Raw genomic sequence first — 19,016 nt, 5'->3', positions numbered from 1 at the left:
GTTTGGTTTTGTGCGATTAGAAAGTTGGCAATCCTACAGTACTGGGGCGTAAAGAAGGCATATTTATACTGCTCAGATATATTCAGCTCATTCAATCCAGTTAGAGATGGGCCTAAATCAGGGGTTCTCAAACTGAGGGTCGGGACCCCTCAGGGGGTCACGAGGTTATTACATGGGGGGGGTCGCGAGCTGTCAGCCTCCATGCCAAACCCCGCTTTGCATCCAGCATTTATAATGGTGTTAAATATGTAAAAAAGTGTTTTTAATTTAGAAGGGGGGTCGCACTCGGAGGCTTGCTGTGTGAAAAGGGTCACCAGTGCAAAAGTCTGAGAACCATGAGCCTAAATCAAAGCCCTAGCACCACTCTCCCATGCTAACTTTGACAGCGCTGGCTGCAACCTGCACAGCCTGGGCCCGTCTCTGTTAGCTGGATCCGATCTGGAACGCTGGATCCAAACACCCTTGATCGGTGGGGAAGGAAGTTTGGGTGTGAAGGTCTCAGCTCAAGCCCGTTTCTCTAAGAGAAGTGGAGCAGAGAAAGTTCAGACCGTGGAACGAGGGTGGAGTCACACAGGCCATGTTGTGCTGGCAGGAGGAACCAGCCTAGCCAGCTGATGCTGCTGGATTTATTTTACCAGGTAACTAAACTTTTTGTCAGTTAAAAGATTACTTTTGTGGTTAATGATACATTCCTTGTGGAGCATCCTAGATGTGCACAGCCCTTCACAAGACAAAGGGGCTGTAAAGCCTGCCCATGGCGCAGACAGAAAACACAAAGCAGCAGGTCAGGCCTGGAAGGGGGTGGAGGGAGGAATGGTGAGGAGATCCGTGTGTGACAGTTACCTGGAAGGGTTTTAAGATGGAATTTGGAGGAGGTGGAGCGTGCTTAGTGGAGGGTGAGCCAAATGCCCAACCACCCATGAACTATATGTCTGCTCTTCATGCCCAAATAGCCAGCAAAATAAAAGCAATGGAAATGCAGTTTACCTCTTTGATGAGTAGTTTCCAAATAGGGACAACCTGAATATCAATGGCATTTGGCCCACATATTAGCCTCCTGCATGGGGTAAGGATGGAGAGCTATTAAAGGAAAATCTGATTTTCTCACTCATTTAACTGTGCACCCTGACAATGCGACTCAAGCAGCTGCAGCTCCCACCTCCAGTGAGAGTTAGTACTTATCCCATTTTAAAACATAAACACACAAGGCTGCAAAAACCTTGGCTCCAAAGAGAAAGAGACAAGATGTGATGTTTTCCATGTGCTAGTTACATAGATGCATCAGTTCTGTGGCCGGTAGAAGCACAGACCCAGGATATCATAATTGTCTATGCACTATTGTGTACACAAAAGTGTGAGTGCACACTTTGCACACCCAATCAATAGACTGCACAAATAGCTGAAGAAAGTGCACGTGCTAATCGGCAGTAAGATATAAACATGGCCAGTTGCAAGTGCAGTCATCGCAGTTGAGCATGCAATCATAAGTAAGCGCACAAATGATATGCCCACATTTTTGCACATCCAGTTGCATGCATACACTTATAAACATCTATACCATAGATGTCAGTGTCAGAAAAGCTCTCTCCATCCATAAGATCTACATGCACAGCTCATCGGCATAGTATGGGCAAAAATCCCTCGTAACCGGTATCAAAAAATTCCACACCTAAAACTAAATGTTTTAAATACAAATCTCACTGTATTAGAGCAACACGATAGATGAGGTCTCTCTCACCAACAGGAGTTGGTCCAATAAAATATATCACACCTCACCCACCTTGTCTCTCTAGTATCCTGGGACCGACCCAGCTACAACTACCCTGCATACAAATCTCTCTGCATATCATTTAGAGCATTCTGAATGTAAAACTGAATGTGAACTCAGTTTAGGAGTTGGATTATTTGCAATATACAAACAAATGAATGCAAAAGTTTATTCATTTCTTTTGCATTTGTACTGTAGAAACACCTAAAGACTCCAGTCGGGTCAGGACCCTATTTTCCAGAAATGCATTAATTTGCGGGAATAAACTCAATTGTTAGAACTCATTAATTTCTAACAATAATTTATTTACACTGAGCTCTGCTGAGGGAGCTCCACTAGAAGCTAATCTGTGCTGTTTTATGGAGACTTTTGTTCTTAGTTTGCTATTTCTCTTACTCAAAAATAAATCAGACTGGAAGGCTCTGGTTACTTTTTGAATGGAAACACGTAATAGTGATAAACATTCAGAGACACATTTCCAAAAGTTTCAGTAGGGAACTGAGCCCATCCTCTAGTTGTCTGTGAATAATTTTTCGTGTAAAATCATTTTCATGTACAGTCCTGCATGCACTTACATCTGTGCGCACAAGTAGTACGAGCAAAATTACACTCACCGGTAATAGTGTAAATACAATTGGACTGTGCAAAATTATCAGTCACATTCAGGCAATTGCCTCTTTAAGGACCAGTGTTTATAAAAGAGGCCAGCACCAAGCACGTGAAAATCTGGTCCTAAACATCGACTTAAATCCATCGTACTAACTACTTAGGACATGTTGCAGTGTTACCTGATCTCCTGTTCCTCACATCGCAAACCAGAACCAAATTTGGCGTGTATATCTGAACAAGTGTGACTGTCTTCTAGGGACCTAGAAGACAGAGGAAAAGTTTTCCTGATGATGTCATTCCAAAAGAGGCTCGATTTCCTTAGAGAACTTTGTACCCAGCAGGTAAACTCACCCAACTTTCTGGAACTGTTGTTCAGGGTTGTTCCAAATATACCGGATTTTCTGCACTTGGATGCATCTTACCTGCCAAACCAAAGAACAACAGCAGCATTTGCAAGGTATGGAACAAAAACGTGCTCACTTCTACTCATAGTTCTATAAATATAGGGACGCTAACTAGGGCTGAATTCAAGCAAGACTGATTATAGTGCTGGGGAGGGCATAGAAAGCACTTGGAGGCGTTTGCAGCCACATTGCAGTCTCCTTTGGTCGAAGATACACACTGACAATTGTCTAATTTAGCCCGGAGTTTAGGAGTGCTCCTGAAGTTCTCACTGACACTAAGTGCTCTCACGTGTACCACCACACTGTCACTTGTGGCTGGCTAGATGATTCTGTCCCTCCTGGTGGACAATAACCCAGCTTCAGAGACACAAACTTTTCTCACTTCCTGGCTGGACTACGGCGATGCAGCGTACCTACCTGTGGAGCCATCAGCCCCCTGGAAATTCTAACTGGTATAGAATCCAGTATCCTCTCTCCTCAGCTCCGCGAGCATCAGGCCTATGCCCTCATTGCACTGGTTTGCCATAGAATACCATGTCACATTCAAGGCCATTTGCTTTCATGAGAAGTGTGGAGGGAAAACTCTGCTCATGTGTTCTCTGATTTACCCTCTTAGGGCCCGGTCCCATGAGACGTTGCACACTTGAATGGGAGAGGAAAGGGCTCAGCTCCTTGCAGAATCAAACTGTAGCATTACAATAACTCTCCATTGCAATAAATAGTTTAGAAGGCACGGCGATTTTATACTGGCTTTTAGGAAGGGGCCTGTGACCTGGGATTAGAGGATTATGCTATTTGCTCTTGGCCGCTTTGAAAACTTGTTTGTCTACTTAAATGTTTTGACGGATATGCAAGATTTGCTGAAAGGCTCTGTTATTTGAGAACTATGGGGGGTTTAAAACATGATTAATTCCATCCCCTGAAGAATGTTATGAGTCACTCTCCACTTTCACACTATGCCTGTGGATTGAAGTAACTGGCACTAAATTTACATATGGATGTTTATATATTCCCAGGAGAAATAAAGCTTTGTTCAGACCCAGTTAAGGGTGTAAAACTGTATCAGTAGCTTTGGCTAGAAACCTTATTGGAGACATCAAAATAAATGCTAACAAGTCAGGAATGTAGTTACTGAAGATGCATATAACTTCTGCATGGGACTCCCAGCCCTGTGGCCTAGGGGCTAGGGGAAAAGGCTGGCAATCAAGAGACTGGACTTCTAGTTTCAGGGATTACACTGATTTACTGTATTACCTTGGGCATGTCATTTAACTTCTCAAGGTGATACTTGCCCTATCTGTAAAATGGGGATAATGGTGCTTACACACATCTATAGAGGGCTTTTAGATCTCCTCAAATCAATAACTCACCTACCATCTCCCCAGACTCATAGACTCATAGATATTAAGGTGAGAAGGGACCATTATGATCATCTAGTCCGACCTCCTGCACAACGCAGGCCACAGAATCTCACCCACCCACTCCTGCAATAAACCTCTCACCTATGTCTGAGCTATTGAAGTCTTCCTTGGCTTGGCTCTCCAAATTGTGTTTGAACCGTTTGCAGAGGGAAGGAAGGATAAGGCCTTAGTAGGGGCAGTCGGGTATGTAGTATCCTACCTCGGAATAACGGTTGTAAAATGCAGTTTGGTGCAGCCAAAGGCAAAAAACTGAAATGTCTTCCAGAGCCAGGGACAGAGCGCAGCCATCCTGGGGCGAGGGGATGAAATAGCAGCACCGAGCGAGGGAGGAGACCAGGAAATCTCCAATTTCATTCACTCTTCAATCTTCTCAGCTAGTGCCGTACACTGGGCCACCAGCTGAAGTCTGGGGTGAAGTCTGGGGTCAGGAACTTGCTCCCACTCCCTGTGTTCACTGTGGTGTGGAAGCTCAGCTACTCAGTCACTTACAGCCAGTTTCTCCTCTAATGCCAGGAGCAGCCTCTCAACCAGTCTGTTAATTCCTGCGCCAGGGCTGGGGCTTCTGGGGCGCTTACAGCAAGATGCTTCTTGGAGGGTTCTCCACCCCATCTCTTCCCTCCTTCCTTCCCCTCTCCTTTGTAATACTGATGCAGCACCGCCCACAGAAGGAATGACAGGTCTTCTTTCCCCTCCTCCTTTTTAGTGGGGGAGGCAGGAATGGCCTTCCCCCCAGAGAGTGAGGGAGAGGGCCTGGCTGACAGGTCTTTTCCCAGAGAAGGCCAGTAGAGTACCCTGATCTTCACTCAGCTAGCTCTACCTGTTGACCACGGCACTCATGCAGCTGCAGGCTTCTTAATTCCATGTTAAATTCAGGCATGTCTCACAAACAGGTTTCAACCTGTCACACACACACCCCCGTCCCGCACACACACACACACATATTTTTATTTATTTATTTGTTTGTTTGTTTTGCATGTCCCCAAAGCAGCCTCTGATTAGTGCAAAGGATTCTGGGGCATGTCTCAGGTGGCCCGCATGCAAGTCTTTGCATGTGGAGTCATGATAAGAACATGTTAACTCCTGTTATATGAATCATGTTTTAAAGTCACTTACTTTTAAATCTGGTTTCATTATGGCTTTGTTTATGATGGAGTTTTCATCAGCAATGATTGGATAATCTGATCTAAACTTGTTCAGTGCAGACACAGAGATCCATGTCACCTTCTTCCGGGAATAAATCTGAAATTCATCCTAGAGAAACAGAAACCAGAAGCCATCATAAATTTGCACAAAGAAATCCTGCACATAGTTGAGGTCCTGAAAGCATGTTTATTACAGTCCCTAGCTTAGAGAATGATAACGCTGAACTGTAATGGGCCTGCTTCTCAGCTGCTTTAAATCCGCATAGCTCCATTGTCCTCTGTTAAACTATGCTGATTTACACCAGCCAAAGATCTGGCCTGGAACTGGAACATTCAGCATGAAAAGTGGGGTTTCACTTTTCATTGTCTAAGGCTTTATTAACAAGAACAAAGGTTAAAGAAGGTTTTAGACTGTACAGGACTTGCATTTGTTTTTCACACGCTTCTCTTTGAGCATTTGATTCTGGTGAGCAGAATGCTGTCTGACATTTATATTTGATTGACATTTCAGAGTTGATAGACAATACCGTGTCGATCACGCACTGTCACAGACGTTCTCCTTTTCTTCTTACTGTGCCTGGGCTTTTCAGGGACTTTCTAAGCAAAACAGTCCCATCCTCCGGACATGCAGTAAAGACATGCAGTGTTCCTGTTCCCTGTCTGAGTATCCTGAGCAGGGGGTGGGGAAGGAATGGATCAAAGGGAGGTGGAAGGGAAGGAATGTATTCCAGAAATCCCATGTTGTACAAGAGCAGCCCCTTCCCCTATGGGGCTGTGCTCCTGGACCCATGAAAGTGTGGATCTCACATCCTTGCCCTGGATTCACCCTTAGGGACCATAGTGGGTTATTTGGATCAGTTGTGGAGGCCCCTCTTTTGTGTACAGGGGTTGCAGAGACCCTCCTTCATGGCCACTCTGCCCACTCACCATGCAGCCCTGTTGCAGGGCTGAAGTGGTATGGAGGGCGTTGGGCAACATAAAACATATCATGCTGTAGGCCAAGGATTCTTGACCTGAGGATTGTGATCACCCTGCCCTTCCCATAGTGGAAGGTGGTTCTCAGCTAGGTGGGAGGGAGGCTCAAAGAAGGATGGGGAGGGGATGGAGAAGGCTGAGTACCACTCTTGTAAGCAAAGATAGAGGAGTAATGGTGACATCCTCCAGCAACCTCAAAATGTAGATAATAAATTATCTAGAAAATATGAGTAACCTAAAGTAATGGAAGGTGAGCAAATATCAGTGTCCAAAGCATTCAACTCACATGTGAATACAAACTCTGGTATTTGCATGGAAATCTGTCCTCCCTGCAACACTTAGTTAAGATGCAGAACCAGGTAAATAACATTAATAGAAAGCCAGTTGCGTCATTAAAATTAGGAAAACCAACAAAAAGAATAAAAGGTTATGGCCCTTTCATCACTGTCGATGAAGCTAATACGCCAGCCCTGCAGTTGAGCTAGGAGGCAGAAAAGAAGAGAAGGGCTCACAGTTTGTCCAGGATTGAAACATTCTTTGATAGTCAATGTGTCAGCTAACCAGCCTCTGTGGTGATGGGCTGTAAACCCGTCACAGTGAAGCTGATGATAAATTATGAATGCTGATTGGATAAGCTGAAGAAGAGAAATCCCCCTTCCCATCCAATGACAGCAACCTAATCAGATAAACGCTAAAACACAAAAGTGCCGTTTTGATGCAAAGAACCCAGGAAGGAGCTTTTAAATTGTCTGCTGCCCAAGGCACACTTTGACAAAGGCCCCTGATAACAAGAATGTTAGATATTATTCAATCCTTGTTTAATTACATAAAGGCTAATTTAAAATCTCATTTGTTTGGAAAGTACTTGGCATGGCAAATCCATTTAAAATGACACATGAGAACCCATAATTACAAATGCAAGATGAGCTTGGGATTAAAAAGGCAAGATTAGACCTCAAACCTCAAAAGAATATTCAGGCTCAGATTTAATTCGGAGTGAAGTTTTGGGTTGTTTCTTGTTGGTTATTGGTGGCATACATGACACAAAGTTGGGGTTAATGGGGACAGTGCAGTTCCCAGTGGACAAGAATCCAGCTAATAAAACCTCCATTCTAACAGCCTGGATGGCCCTCTCATCAGAGGGAGCAAGGACTGACTGGACATGGAGCATGAGCTCCCCTTCCCTCCCTAGAGATGGTCCCTTTGTGTCAGAGTTGAAGCACACTGGCAGGCAGCACAGCTGCACCTGTGCTGTGGGAACCAGGGGGTTTCAGTCTCCAGTTCTGTCAGCTCAGCATCCTTGAGATCTGAGAAAGGTTTTGAATGGCCACAACTCCACCCAAACTCCATCACGAACATCAGTGGGGAGGGACAGACCCACATGGAGGCTGAAATGGGGAGGAGTAGACATCTTGGACACCATCCAAAGAGAAGACTCAGATAAAAGACAGCTAAGATTCTGGAGCACAGTTCTGTGGCATTGGGTGAGCAAAGGGTAGATTCCCTAGCAAACGCCACAGTCATGGAATCACAAGATACATGGGGCCTCTCCCTACATTATTGTGAAGCATCCTGTCCACGTGGCTGATGCTCTCTACTCTACATGCATTGTATGTATCTTGTAAAGCACTTTGGGGTCCTTTAGATGAAAGTTGCCCACTGTACATTGTTGTTATTTTTATTATTTTATTCAGCATCGGCAGTGTGAGAGATCCAGCTTACATGGATTCCCTCTACTTCCTATTATCTATATGCTAGCAAGTAATTTACAAAGGAAAATGGGCACCCACTGTTGTTCTGAGCAATGTGACGTCTGCTTCTTGCAAGTTGCAGGGGATGCAGTTTGCCCACACATCCCATGCTGGTTTCCAGTAAAACACAAGCCGGAGAACCCCACAGGACAAAATGTATCCAGCAATGCACATGGCTTTCCGGCAGCCCTGGGTTTTGTAGCCAAATATCTCCTGTTGAGCAAAGAAAAAGAAAAGGTAATGAGAAGCATTTTATTTAAAGAAATGTTGAGAACACAACATTATCCTTTCGTCCAGAACTCTGTGAATGCCCCCGGGGTTAAAAGGCGGTGACTGGCATTGTGCTGTGAAACTCCCAGCCACAAAAAACTCACCTGGTTGCATGACAGCCTTAGGCCATATTTGTAGAAAACATGGAGGCCTGGATGGAACAATATTGAGCTTTAGGCTGGAGTCAGCAGCCCAGCCTCATGGCCTCTGCCCTTTCCAAGCGTAGGGGAATGATGGGCCGTTACCACCTTCCATTATGGTTCGAATGTTGGGGCTCTGAGTCTTGTTAACAGGCCATTATCTTAACCCATAATAATTAATAATCATCTTCAGCACTTGAAATTCAGTGCTGCCTTATCAGACCTGTTGCTCAATCTAGCAGTGATCCGGGTTCCCCCCATTTTGTCAAGCTGCCAAGAGAACTCCCAGGGAGAAGCAGAGTCACTAACTCGGCCTCCTCTTCAACCTCTTCCAATTAACATCTGAACATGCTAAAACTAGAATGGTCCTTTCCGGGAGACACAGGATTTAAATACCAGGGTGAGAAATCATGAGGCTGACACCACATGCATGTTGTCCTGGTGTCTAAGACACTCCCTTGTGTTCTTACACCCATCTGCGCAGCCAGGAAGTCTATGGTTAAAATAAGTACTAAAGGAAAGGATAGATGCCCCGGGATGTTCCTGTATGGACAGCCAATTATAGCCATCCATTGTCATTTGGCAGCGGTTCCTCCCTGCTTTGAACATGCCGAGCTCCAGTGCCAGGTCATATGAGGCACTATGCACGTGTTTTCTCAAGCCTAAAATGATAACTCAATAGAGGCAAGCAGAAGTGACTCCACCCAGTGTAATGCATTTTGGGAGACAGTGATTTCTTCTTGCAGAATGTCAAGGTGGATCTGCCATTTGGGGTGCGTCCTGTGGCACTGTGAGTCAGTCAGGCTGTTTTTGGTAGCTTTGGGACAGGGGTGCTGTAAAGTATGCAGCAGATTGAGGCACCAAATGGCAAAACAGCAGGTTTCATCATCCATGACCCACAGAGATGGACATTAGAGGGGAGGTAGTCAGAGAACCATAGGGCGGGGGAAACTCTGCAGTTCATCTGCTCAGGAAGCCATTGAACCAAATACCATGACAGATAATCCTCAAGTGGCAGAGATCTGGCCACACCTAAGTACAAAGCACATTTCCAGGCCATTGTTGTCCCAGAACACCGGCCCACAAATAAAGCTCCTGACACTGTAGCTCTTAAAACACTTTATGGGTAAACATCATTATCCCTATTATACAGCTGAGACAGAGAAACACTAAGCACCAGTAGAGCCAGGAAAAGAATTCAGCTCCATGTCTTATCTTCTTCCCACAAGAGAAGTTCTGTGATGCCCTCAAGCTGCTGTAACATTGATAGTTTGTCCTGGCAGGGTGCATATTTTACCTTGAGGAAATGAGCACTGACATGGGTTCAGATCCAGTTGTTTGCACTTTGAGGCATCTGACATTCCTGAATTTGAATGTTAAGGAGTTACAAAGGAAAGTGAGAAGGGGGAAGATAAACATAGGACACCAACGTCTTCTCTTTCATTTCTGAGAGCAGGGCCCAAACTATGCAGCTGGGATCCAGATTCAGATCCAAAGTGATGCTTTCCTAAAGTTTGAAAAGGTCTGGAGAAGAGATTCTGGTTCAAGTCCAAAGATAAACCTAGCTGGTTAAGTTTGGATCCAGATCCTAGTCTGAACTTTCCCAGGGTTCAAGGGTAGGGGTGGTTGGGTTGAACCCATCTTTATTTTGATTTAGAATAAACTATTCCATTTCTTTTGCAGAAGAGGTTAGTGATGATGTTGGCTGATGATTCATCAAAGCCCTACTTTGCTGGACCAGAGCCATTATACAGGTTTAATAAAAGATAGTTTATAAGTAAATAGCTCTAACCTGAAATGGGCAAGTGACGCCACACTCACAAACCACCTCCAGCAGTATTTGTTTCTTAGTTTTGAAAGTTAATTGACTAAGGGAAATTCTTGACACTTTTTTTCTTGCATTGCTATAATTCAAAAACAGCAAAATGCATGTTTTTTTTCTGATTTGTGGAGAAGAAAATGTCACCTCTGGGCTGAGCACCTGCCATGCTTTAGCCCAGAAGCGATATAGCCCAGGAGCTTTGCAGAAAAGGATCTGGGGTTACAGTGGGTCACACACTAAATATGAGTCAACAATGTAACGCTGTTGCAAAAAAAGTGAACACCATTCTGGGATGTATTAGCAAGAGTGCTGTAAGCAAGACACGAGAAGTAATTCTTCTACTCTACTGAAAACACTGGTAAGACCTCAGCTGGAGTATTGTGTCCAGTTCTGGGGGCCACACTTAGGAAAAGATGTGGACAATTTGGAGAAAGTCCGGAGGAGATTAACAAAAATTATTAAAGGTCTAGAAAACATGACCTACGAGGAAAGATTAAAAAGATTGGGTTTGTTTAGTCTGGAGATGAGAAAAACTGAGGGGGGCCATGCGACGAAGGGGGGATTTTCCCTTCTTATGTTGTATGTGAACCTTTGTGAGTCTTACTGTTTTGCATGAATGTGTGTGTGTGCTTCAGTTTCCTTGTGTATTGCACCAATGTCTGGGTGGTGGGAATAAGGGGGTGTGACTTTTGCGGAGGCTGCTCCAGCTGCCTGCACCGATGCTATAGCTGCCCCTTCGTGACCTGAGACCCAGGAGCGGGATGCAACCACGTGACTCGTGGCCCAGGAAGCGAGATAAAGGCCGGAGGAGAAGCAACGGGCAGGGCAGGGGCTAGGCAGCTGGAAGTGAATCAGTCTCAGCTGGTTTGGGGCATAGGGGGAGGACCAGAGCCCTGGCTCTGGGCTCCCCTCCCCACAAGATAGACTTGGCTGAATTTACAATTCCATTTTGAGACTTCTCAGTTAGTACACATTAAGTGGATTAAAAACTGGCTATGTTAATTTTATATGGGTCTAGTATTTAATCAGAATCATAGAATATCAGGGTTGGAAGGGACCTCAGGAGGTCATCTAGTCCAACCCCCTGCTTAAAGCAGGACCAATCCCTAATTTTTGCCCCAGATCCCTAAATGGGCCCCTCAAAGATTGAGCTTACAACCCTAGGTTTAGCAGGCCAAAGCTCAAACCACAGTACCATGTCAAACACCTTACAGAAGTCAAGTATATTATGTTAACACTATTACCTTTAGCAACCAAAATTGTAATCTCATAAAAAAAAATGTTAGTTTGACAGGTTCTGTTTTCCACAAATCCATGCTGATTTGCATTGCTTACATTACCTTCCTTTAATTCTTTATTAATCGAATCCCATTATCTTGTCCAGATCGATGTCAGGCTGACAGGCCAATCATTACCTGGGTCCCCCTGTTTACCTTTTTAAAAAAACTAGCACAGCATTAGCTTTCTTCCAGTCTTCTGGAACTTCCCCAGTGCTCCAAGACTGATTGAAAATCAACATTAGTTGTCTAGTGAGTTCTTCAGCTACTCATCTCTTTTAAACTCTTGGATGAAAGTTATCTGGACCTGCTGATTTTAAAATGTCTAACTTTTGTAGCTGCTGTTTAACATCTGAGATTCTAGTGGAATTGTCAAAATCTGATAAGTCACAATCTGGGTACAACCACAAGAGAAGCTGTACCGTAGACAGGGTCTAAGGCCAGTTGTATTAATTTAGATGGAATAGGTGGGCCCAAAGAGTCAAAGGAGATAACATAACCCTTTCACTGTCCAACATTAAACCATTTTAAACAAGGTTCAGGGTTTGGTATACAGAGACTTCAGCCTGCCTGGCTGCATGGCAAACGCCATTAAAAATCTTTTAAACTTTTTTTATTAAAGATACAGAAAAGAAGGAAAAAAATTAAACCATTTGAAATGTAACGTATTGAATAAGGTTTTCATTTTAACAACAACCCTTGTTCCCTTTCCTTTTAGCTGGAGAGTTTTTAAAAGGGGGGGGACCACTTTGTTTGATAGTTATTGGGAGTGGACCACATACACCCTGACTGAATTGGCCTTGTCATCACTGGTTCTCCACTTGTAAGGTAACTCCCTTCTCTTCTTGTGCCAGTGTATAGTTATGCTTGTATCTGTAATATTCATTCCATGCATCTGAAGAAGTGGGTTTTTTACCCACGAAAGCTTATGCCCAAATAAATTGGTTAGTCTTTAAGGTGCCACCGGACTCCTCGCTGTTTTAGCTGCATCTTGGGTGCCTAAAAACCTTTGATGCCAGGCCCGTGCTTTAAGAACAGAATTTCAGACAGGAAGTCCATAGTGGAAGTAGAACCCAGGTCTTTCAGGGCTCACTCCCTATCCAGCAGACCAGCCTCTCTCTCTGCTGCATGCTGAAAAAAATGACAGATGGGAGCAAAACCAAGGCGGCCAATTCTCTGAGACTCCTGCAAATAGTCCCAGGATGGATGTCATGGTTGACAGCATGAAAAGCAGCACAGAGGTCAGGAAGGCTGGAGAAAGAGAGACAGATGAGAGGAGATCATTTAACTCCCAAGGGGTGGCAGGTTCTGCCCCAGGCTGGGTCATAGAGCAATGGCTGCTGGGCAATTTTAACTGAAAACCATTTTGTTCGGTCATTTTTTGTTCTGAGTTTGAGAAAAGGAAGGAACGAGAAAGTGTCATGTAAGTATCAGATTTATTTATGCCTCAAATTCTTAGGGTTTCAGCTGTGTTCAGGCCAATTACAGAACAAAGAACAGAAACTGCATCCACAGAGTCCATAAAGTCTACGATTATTGTCATGATAACACCCCTCCAGCCGTAGGGAGGAAGGGAGAGAGGCAGCTGGGGGTGTTAGTGGGTTATAGATTATTGTAATAAGCCATAAAGCCAGTGTCTACATTCAGTCCATGATTTTTTCATATCCTGCAAAGTTATGAGTGTAAACTCCCAGTCACATCTTTTGAAAGTGTTATGCAGATTTCCTGAAATATGTGTTAACCACTTAGGCTAAATAATGATTACTTTGCTACTGCAAAGAAAGTGAATACTTAACATCAATGGGTGAGTATTCGCTAGAGGTTAAAGCAGGTGACTATGGCCCAGGGCCCCTGGATTCTCTCCGTGGCCCTGCTACTGACTTATTGTTGGACCAAGCATGAGTCATTTGCTCCCTCTGTGCCTCAGTTTACCTATCAGTAAACTAAGTCTCGCAATAGTGTTATGAGGCTTTACCAATTAATCTAAAGCTGTCAGGCTTGCTGCTGTTGCCAGAAACTTTGCTTATACAGAGAACAGATTTGTTGGAAGCAAGAAGCAGAATTTGTTGTTAATCATTTCCCATCACCGCTCCCTCCTGTCAAGGATTATTTACACGATTGTCATGTAAACCACTGTTATTTGTGGCTAAAATAACTTTTTTTTTTCCAAGTGACCTGTAAAGCGGAAGGTAAATGTAAATGCCAAGCAAATTCTTGTATCAGTCTTCTCTTCAGGGCAGAAACTGGCCTTACCAAACCGCGAGGAGCCCAAACATCTGCAATCGAGTATTGCAGTTCTGTCAATCCCATCACCAGGTTTTTTTCTGCTTTGACAGCAGGATGGTAACCTGAGAGCAACAGTTTAAAAGTGCTGTTCCTATAACAACAGGTAATAGGATTAGATTTGAAAGACAGGTTGAAGGACTCACAAGGAATCTAATAGTGGAGTCTATAAGATAACAACTAGGAACTCTTTCACAACGGTCTGCTCCAGTTCCCAGTCAATAGTAAAACTACCAGTCACTCCAGTGGAAATAGAATTGGGCCTTTCAGTGTCCATCTTGTGCGAGGCTTCAAATATTTCTATGTCAAAGGATAGAAAGCTACAGGGCCAAATACTGGTCCCAGCTCTAGCCCCTTTCCACCATTCCGGGAATGCAAAGGGGTCAAAGCTCCCCTAGTAAAGCAGCTAAGGATTCCTCCAATATGAAGGATTGCTTTGGTGGGTAGATTGCTGATGTACCTGACTCTACATCATCCCCTTCAAAACTTTACCACAGCGATTCATAGATTCCAAGACCAGAAGGGAACATTGTGATCACTCAAGGGTACATGTACCCTTGAGGGTACACAGAGGTCTTCCAGGGGGTACATCAACTCATCTAGATATTTGCCTAGTTTTACAACAGGCTCCATAAAAAGCACTAGCGAAGTCAGGACAAACTAAAATTTCATACAGACAATGACTTGTTTCTACTGCTCTCTATACTATCCACTGAAATGTAAGTACAATATTTATATTCCAATTGATTTCTTTTATAATTATATCGTAAACATAAGAAAGTAAGTGATTTTTTTCAGTAATAGTGTGCTGTGACACTTTTGTATTTTTAAGTCTGATTTTGTAAGCAAGTAGGTTTTAAGTGAGGTGAAACTTGGGGGTATGTAAGACAAATCATAAGAATGGCCAGGCTGGGTCAGACCAAAGGTCCATCTAGCCCAGTATCCTGTCTTCCAACAGTGGCCGATCCCAGGTGCATCAGAGGGAAAGGACAGAACAGGGAATCACCAAGTGATCCATCCCCTGTCACCCATTCCCTGCTTCTGGCAAACAGGGGCTAGGGACACCGTCCCTGCCCATCCCGGCTAATAGCCATTGATGGACCTATCCTCCAGGAATTTATCTAGTTCTTTATCAGACTTCTGAAAGGGGTACAGTAGTCTGGAAAGTTTGAGAGCTACTAATGTAGTCTGTCCTCCTGTATAGTACAGGCCATCCTCAAAATAATTCCTAGGGCAGATCAGTTACAAAAACATCCAATCTTGATTTCAAAATTAGCAGTGATGGAGAATCTACCATGACCCTTGGTAAATTGTTCCAATGGTTAGTTACCCTCATTGTTAAAAATGTACACCTTATATCCTGTGTGAATTTGTCTAGCTTATGCCTCGAGCCATTGCATCATGTTATACCCTTCCCTGCTAGATTGAAATCTCCTGAGTAAATATTTGTTCCCCATGCAGATACTTGGACTGTGATCAAGTCACCTCTCACCTTCTCTTTGTTATGCTGCATGGAGTAAGGTCTTTGAGTATATCTTAGTTGTATGTATGGTGGGGGAAATAGCTGGATTTTGTTGTGCTCTTGACCATCCCTGGCTGATGTAATGGCTCTAGGAGGCTGTTTATAATCTGTTTGGCTGCTCTAAATTATGCCAGGAGTTGAATAAATCCATAGCCACCCTGGAGATCAGAGGGATGCAAAAGTAGCGTGCAGCCTTCTTTTCCCCCTCACCACCTGCTGTACACCAAGCAAAGCTCTGAACAATCTATTAAAACCACCTTTGATCAGCATCTCTTGAAAAAAGGATAATCCCTAAAACAAACCATCCCCTTTCCTAACCCACCCACCCACCAACCCTCTGCCAGGCAAATATTGTTCTGTAAAGACTCTTCTCCTTCCACTATCATTGTGAAAGGCGATAGGGTCTGCCAGATGCCCTGAAAGCCAACAAGCTCAGGCTCTGTGGGACCCCAGAGAAATGAACCTCAGCTTCTGAAAGATCCACTCCTGCCAGTCTTATTCAAGGAAGTAGGCTTTAGTCCCATGATGGACACGAGGAAGGGTGGACAGCTCTTAAACATATGGGCATTGTCACTTGTGCCGTAGCTAGGGCAGCAAAGAGTGGACAACGCTGGACACGTCACCTTAGAAATGTTTCACATCTCTTCTCATTACTGCTCCCCACACAGTCTCCAACAAAGGTGGATAGGAAGTTTCTCTGAGAAATGAGATTATCTTCTCCAGTTTTCAAATGAGCCGTCAACATACTTTTAAACTGTCAATGGTATTTCAGTCTGAAACAACTGACATCTGCACAATGTAAACAGGAACATTATTACACTCTTTACCAAAGAGTCAAGAAATGCGTGCCAATAATTTGATTCCGGAAGATTCAATTAATGCTAAAAACAAACTTAAAATGTAATTGTCAGGGATCCCCAGGATCAGTGCTCTGGGCCCAGCTTTAAAACAGTCTCTGGGAGGAGCCTGTCAGTGGGCCAGACCCCCTCTTCCTCCTGAGTAAGCCATGTAGCTTCACTGCCTCCTTAGACTGGCCCTCTGGGACCTTCTGCATTCCTGCTTCACATCCTGAGCTCTGAGTCCCCCTGAGACAGACCCCTGAGGGAGACTGGTACAATCTGAGGGAGCAATGCACTTGGATCAGTATCTGCAGTGACACTCAGCCAGCCCTGTCAGACAGTAGGGTTTATTAGCTGACTACAACACAGTATAAGCAGTCCTTGGTTAGCCTACAGAAATGAAGGTTACAGCAGAGTCCATTCTGGTTAGCCCCAAGAGCCCAAAGCTCTGTCCCTCTGCTCCGTCACTTAGTCTGACCTGCTCTGTCAGATTCTCAGTTCCCCCGCCCCGCCGCCCCGACTCCTCCAGCAGCCAACACTTAACTCCCACCTCACACACTCAGGCATTTGTTCCAGAGCTGGAAAAATGCTGCTTGGCTCCCTCCACAGAGGTGGCGCAATCCATAGTCAGGGTTGCCAGGTTTGAGTGTCCCGGTGGCTGAATTTGCCATTGTCTTCACGGATTCTCCAATGATACGGGGATTAAGGCCCACTTAGTCCCAGACAGCGAGGTGCCGCTCACACCTGTGTCCTAGCCTGCCCTGAGAGCAAACAGATCCTTTTCACCCACTAGGTAACCATGCAACATATAGGGGAAACTGAGGCACACAGCAGCTCCTCAAAATATCTCAGAAAATTCCCACTTTGTCACATTAATACAATTAGAATTTTTTGCAAGACCAGTGGAGGCATTTGTGGAGCCACTCTGCACAGCAGCCAATGGTTAAAAATGAGATGTTTTGTCCTGTTTTAGGCCCTAATTTTTCAATGAATCCATCCCTTTGTAGATTGTATACTCTTCAGAGCAGAGAAGGACCCCATTTTCTCTTTGTCTGTTAAGTGGCATGCACCTGTATAGTGCTATGTAATCATCAGTCATTGTCTTTGAAGGCTGTGTGGAGAGCTCTTCTCTTGCCTCGGAGCGCTGCTCTCAGAGTCTGTCTACACTGCAGTTGGCCGTATGTCTGCAGCTCAGGTAGGCATCCCCGCCCTAGTTTTAGCCTAGCAACACAGCTAAACACAGCAGTGAAGATGTGGCGGTACAGGCTTCAACACAGGCTAAACAAGCCCACTGGAACCCTGGGTGCTTATTTGGATTAAGAGCCTATGCTGGAGTCCATGCTGCGGCACCTTCCCTGCTCGTTATCTGCGCTGGCTCGGTCAAAGCTAGGTGGGGTCTGCCTATCTGAGCTGGAATCAAACCTCGGAGGGTACTGCAGGCATCCCCTCCTTACCAACTGATTAAAACTGATTCCACACAATTTCATTTCAATTTATTTTAATATTAATGAAGCCCTTGGTTACTGTCCAAAGCTAAACTCTGGGCTGTAGAATTTTGCTGTAGAACACACTAAGACTATTGTTCCAGGCTGAGAGAGAGATAAGAGGAAAGACAGTGACTTACCATTTCATTCTCCTCTCCCTTGCTGAGCAATGCATGGTGACTCCTGGCAAACTTTTCCCCCATGAAATGTGTTTGCTCTGGAGTCCTCTAAAACACCTTCAGGACAGATCTTCAGGGTTAGTGTCACTTCCTTGAACTGAAGTGATTAATTACCTTCCATGCTAAGGAACTCCTAAGTGCACACCTTGCTTATGACACGACCAGTATTCTGAGAAGACAGCTCCTCCCCATCTGTAGGGTTTGTTTTCAGGTGTATATGTCCCTCCTGTCGTCTCTTTGCTGTTTTTGTTAACTGAAGTTGCTGCTTGGAAGGAGACGTCCCACATACAAAGCCGGCTCAGGGTGGTGGAGGAAGAAAAAAGTTAGATCTGCTGAGTGTCTGCCATGACTTGACTTCCAATCACAGCTCCAGTTCTGCAGCAAGTACTGCTGGCAGGCAGCCTTAAGGGGAGGGCAAAAGGAGAATACTTCACCTTGAAAGATTATGGGATTTATTTGGGCTAGGGAGTGTGCCTGAGAGAGAAAAGCAGGCATCATTATTCTTCTATTACATACTTAGCAACCTGTTGAAACTAAGGGCTCAATCTTGATTACATGCTATTCAGTGGGAGAACCAGGACTGGGCCCTAACATTCCAAATCATGGCCCTCCTCTGTGTAGGTGGACCCAGAGTCTCACCATGCCAGTCAGCACGCTGGGTTGGGGCCCATATCGGGTTATCAGGGTTGTCATTATTTATTATTATGAATGCCAAAAGTGTTTCAGGTCTTACAGTGTAACTAGATGAAGCACTGGGCCCTGATCCTGCCACTGGGGACCCTGGAGTCCGGAGGGGCCCCACTGACTTCAGTGCTGCTCATGAGTGGATCTGACTGCAGCACTGGGGCCAAGCCGACGAAGCAGGCACAGGGGCAACACAGCAATTTGCCCCCTCCTTTCCCTTTGTCTCTTGGATGGTTTTAATTGTCAGACTTGCCTCTTCTTGCCCTTCCTTTGCCTTTTGACTTGCCCAACATTTCTTCTCAGTCATCTCGGTAACTCTCACTCATTTTAATTATTTGTCCTGCCCAGTGGTTTTTGGGTTTTTTTGGTTCTGTCCCTCTTCCTTGTTTTTATGTTTGTTTTAACAAGCAAAGGATCAGACACTGTGATGGAATGCATGGAAATAG

The 19,016-nt window shown here is 44.7% G+C and overlaps 1 protein-coding gene across 1 annotated transcript in view; it reads right to left on the bottom strand.

Annotated features, from left to right (window-relative positions):
- The window catches only part of LOC144270380 (putative cation-transporting ATPase 13A4), a 67,065-nt gene extending 49,155 nt beyond the window's left edge, over window positions 1-17,910 (bottom strand). The window contains exons 1-6 of the mRNA XM_077826841.1: window positions 17,848-17,910; window positions 8,110-8,283; window positions 5,316-5,453; window positions 2,729-2,799; window positions 2,557-2,637; window positions 988-1,057 (exon numbers count right to left, since the gene is read on the bottom strand). Coding sequence (XP_077682967.1) covers window positions 988-1,057; window positions 2,557-2,637; window positions 2,729-2,799; window positions 5,316-5,453; window positions 8,110-8,283; window positions 17,848-17,910 — 597 coding nt within the window. The remainder of the gene's footprint in view (window positions 1-987; window positions 1,058-2,556; window positions 2,638-2,728; window positions 2,800-5,315; window positions 5,454-8,109; window positions 8,284-17,847) is intronic.
- Window positions 17,911-19,016: the final 1,106 nt, after the last annotated feature.

Source organism: Eretmochelys imbricata, chromosome 9 (genome assembly GCF_965152235.1).
Source record: "Eretmochelys imbricata isolate rEreImb1 chromosome 9, rEreImb1.hap1, whole genome shotgun sequence".
Taxonomy (NCBI): Eukaryota; Metazoa; Chordata; order Testudines; family Cheloniidae; genus Eretmochelys; species Eretmochelys imbricata.
This window is presented reverse-complemented; position numbering and strand designations above follow the sequence as displayed.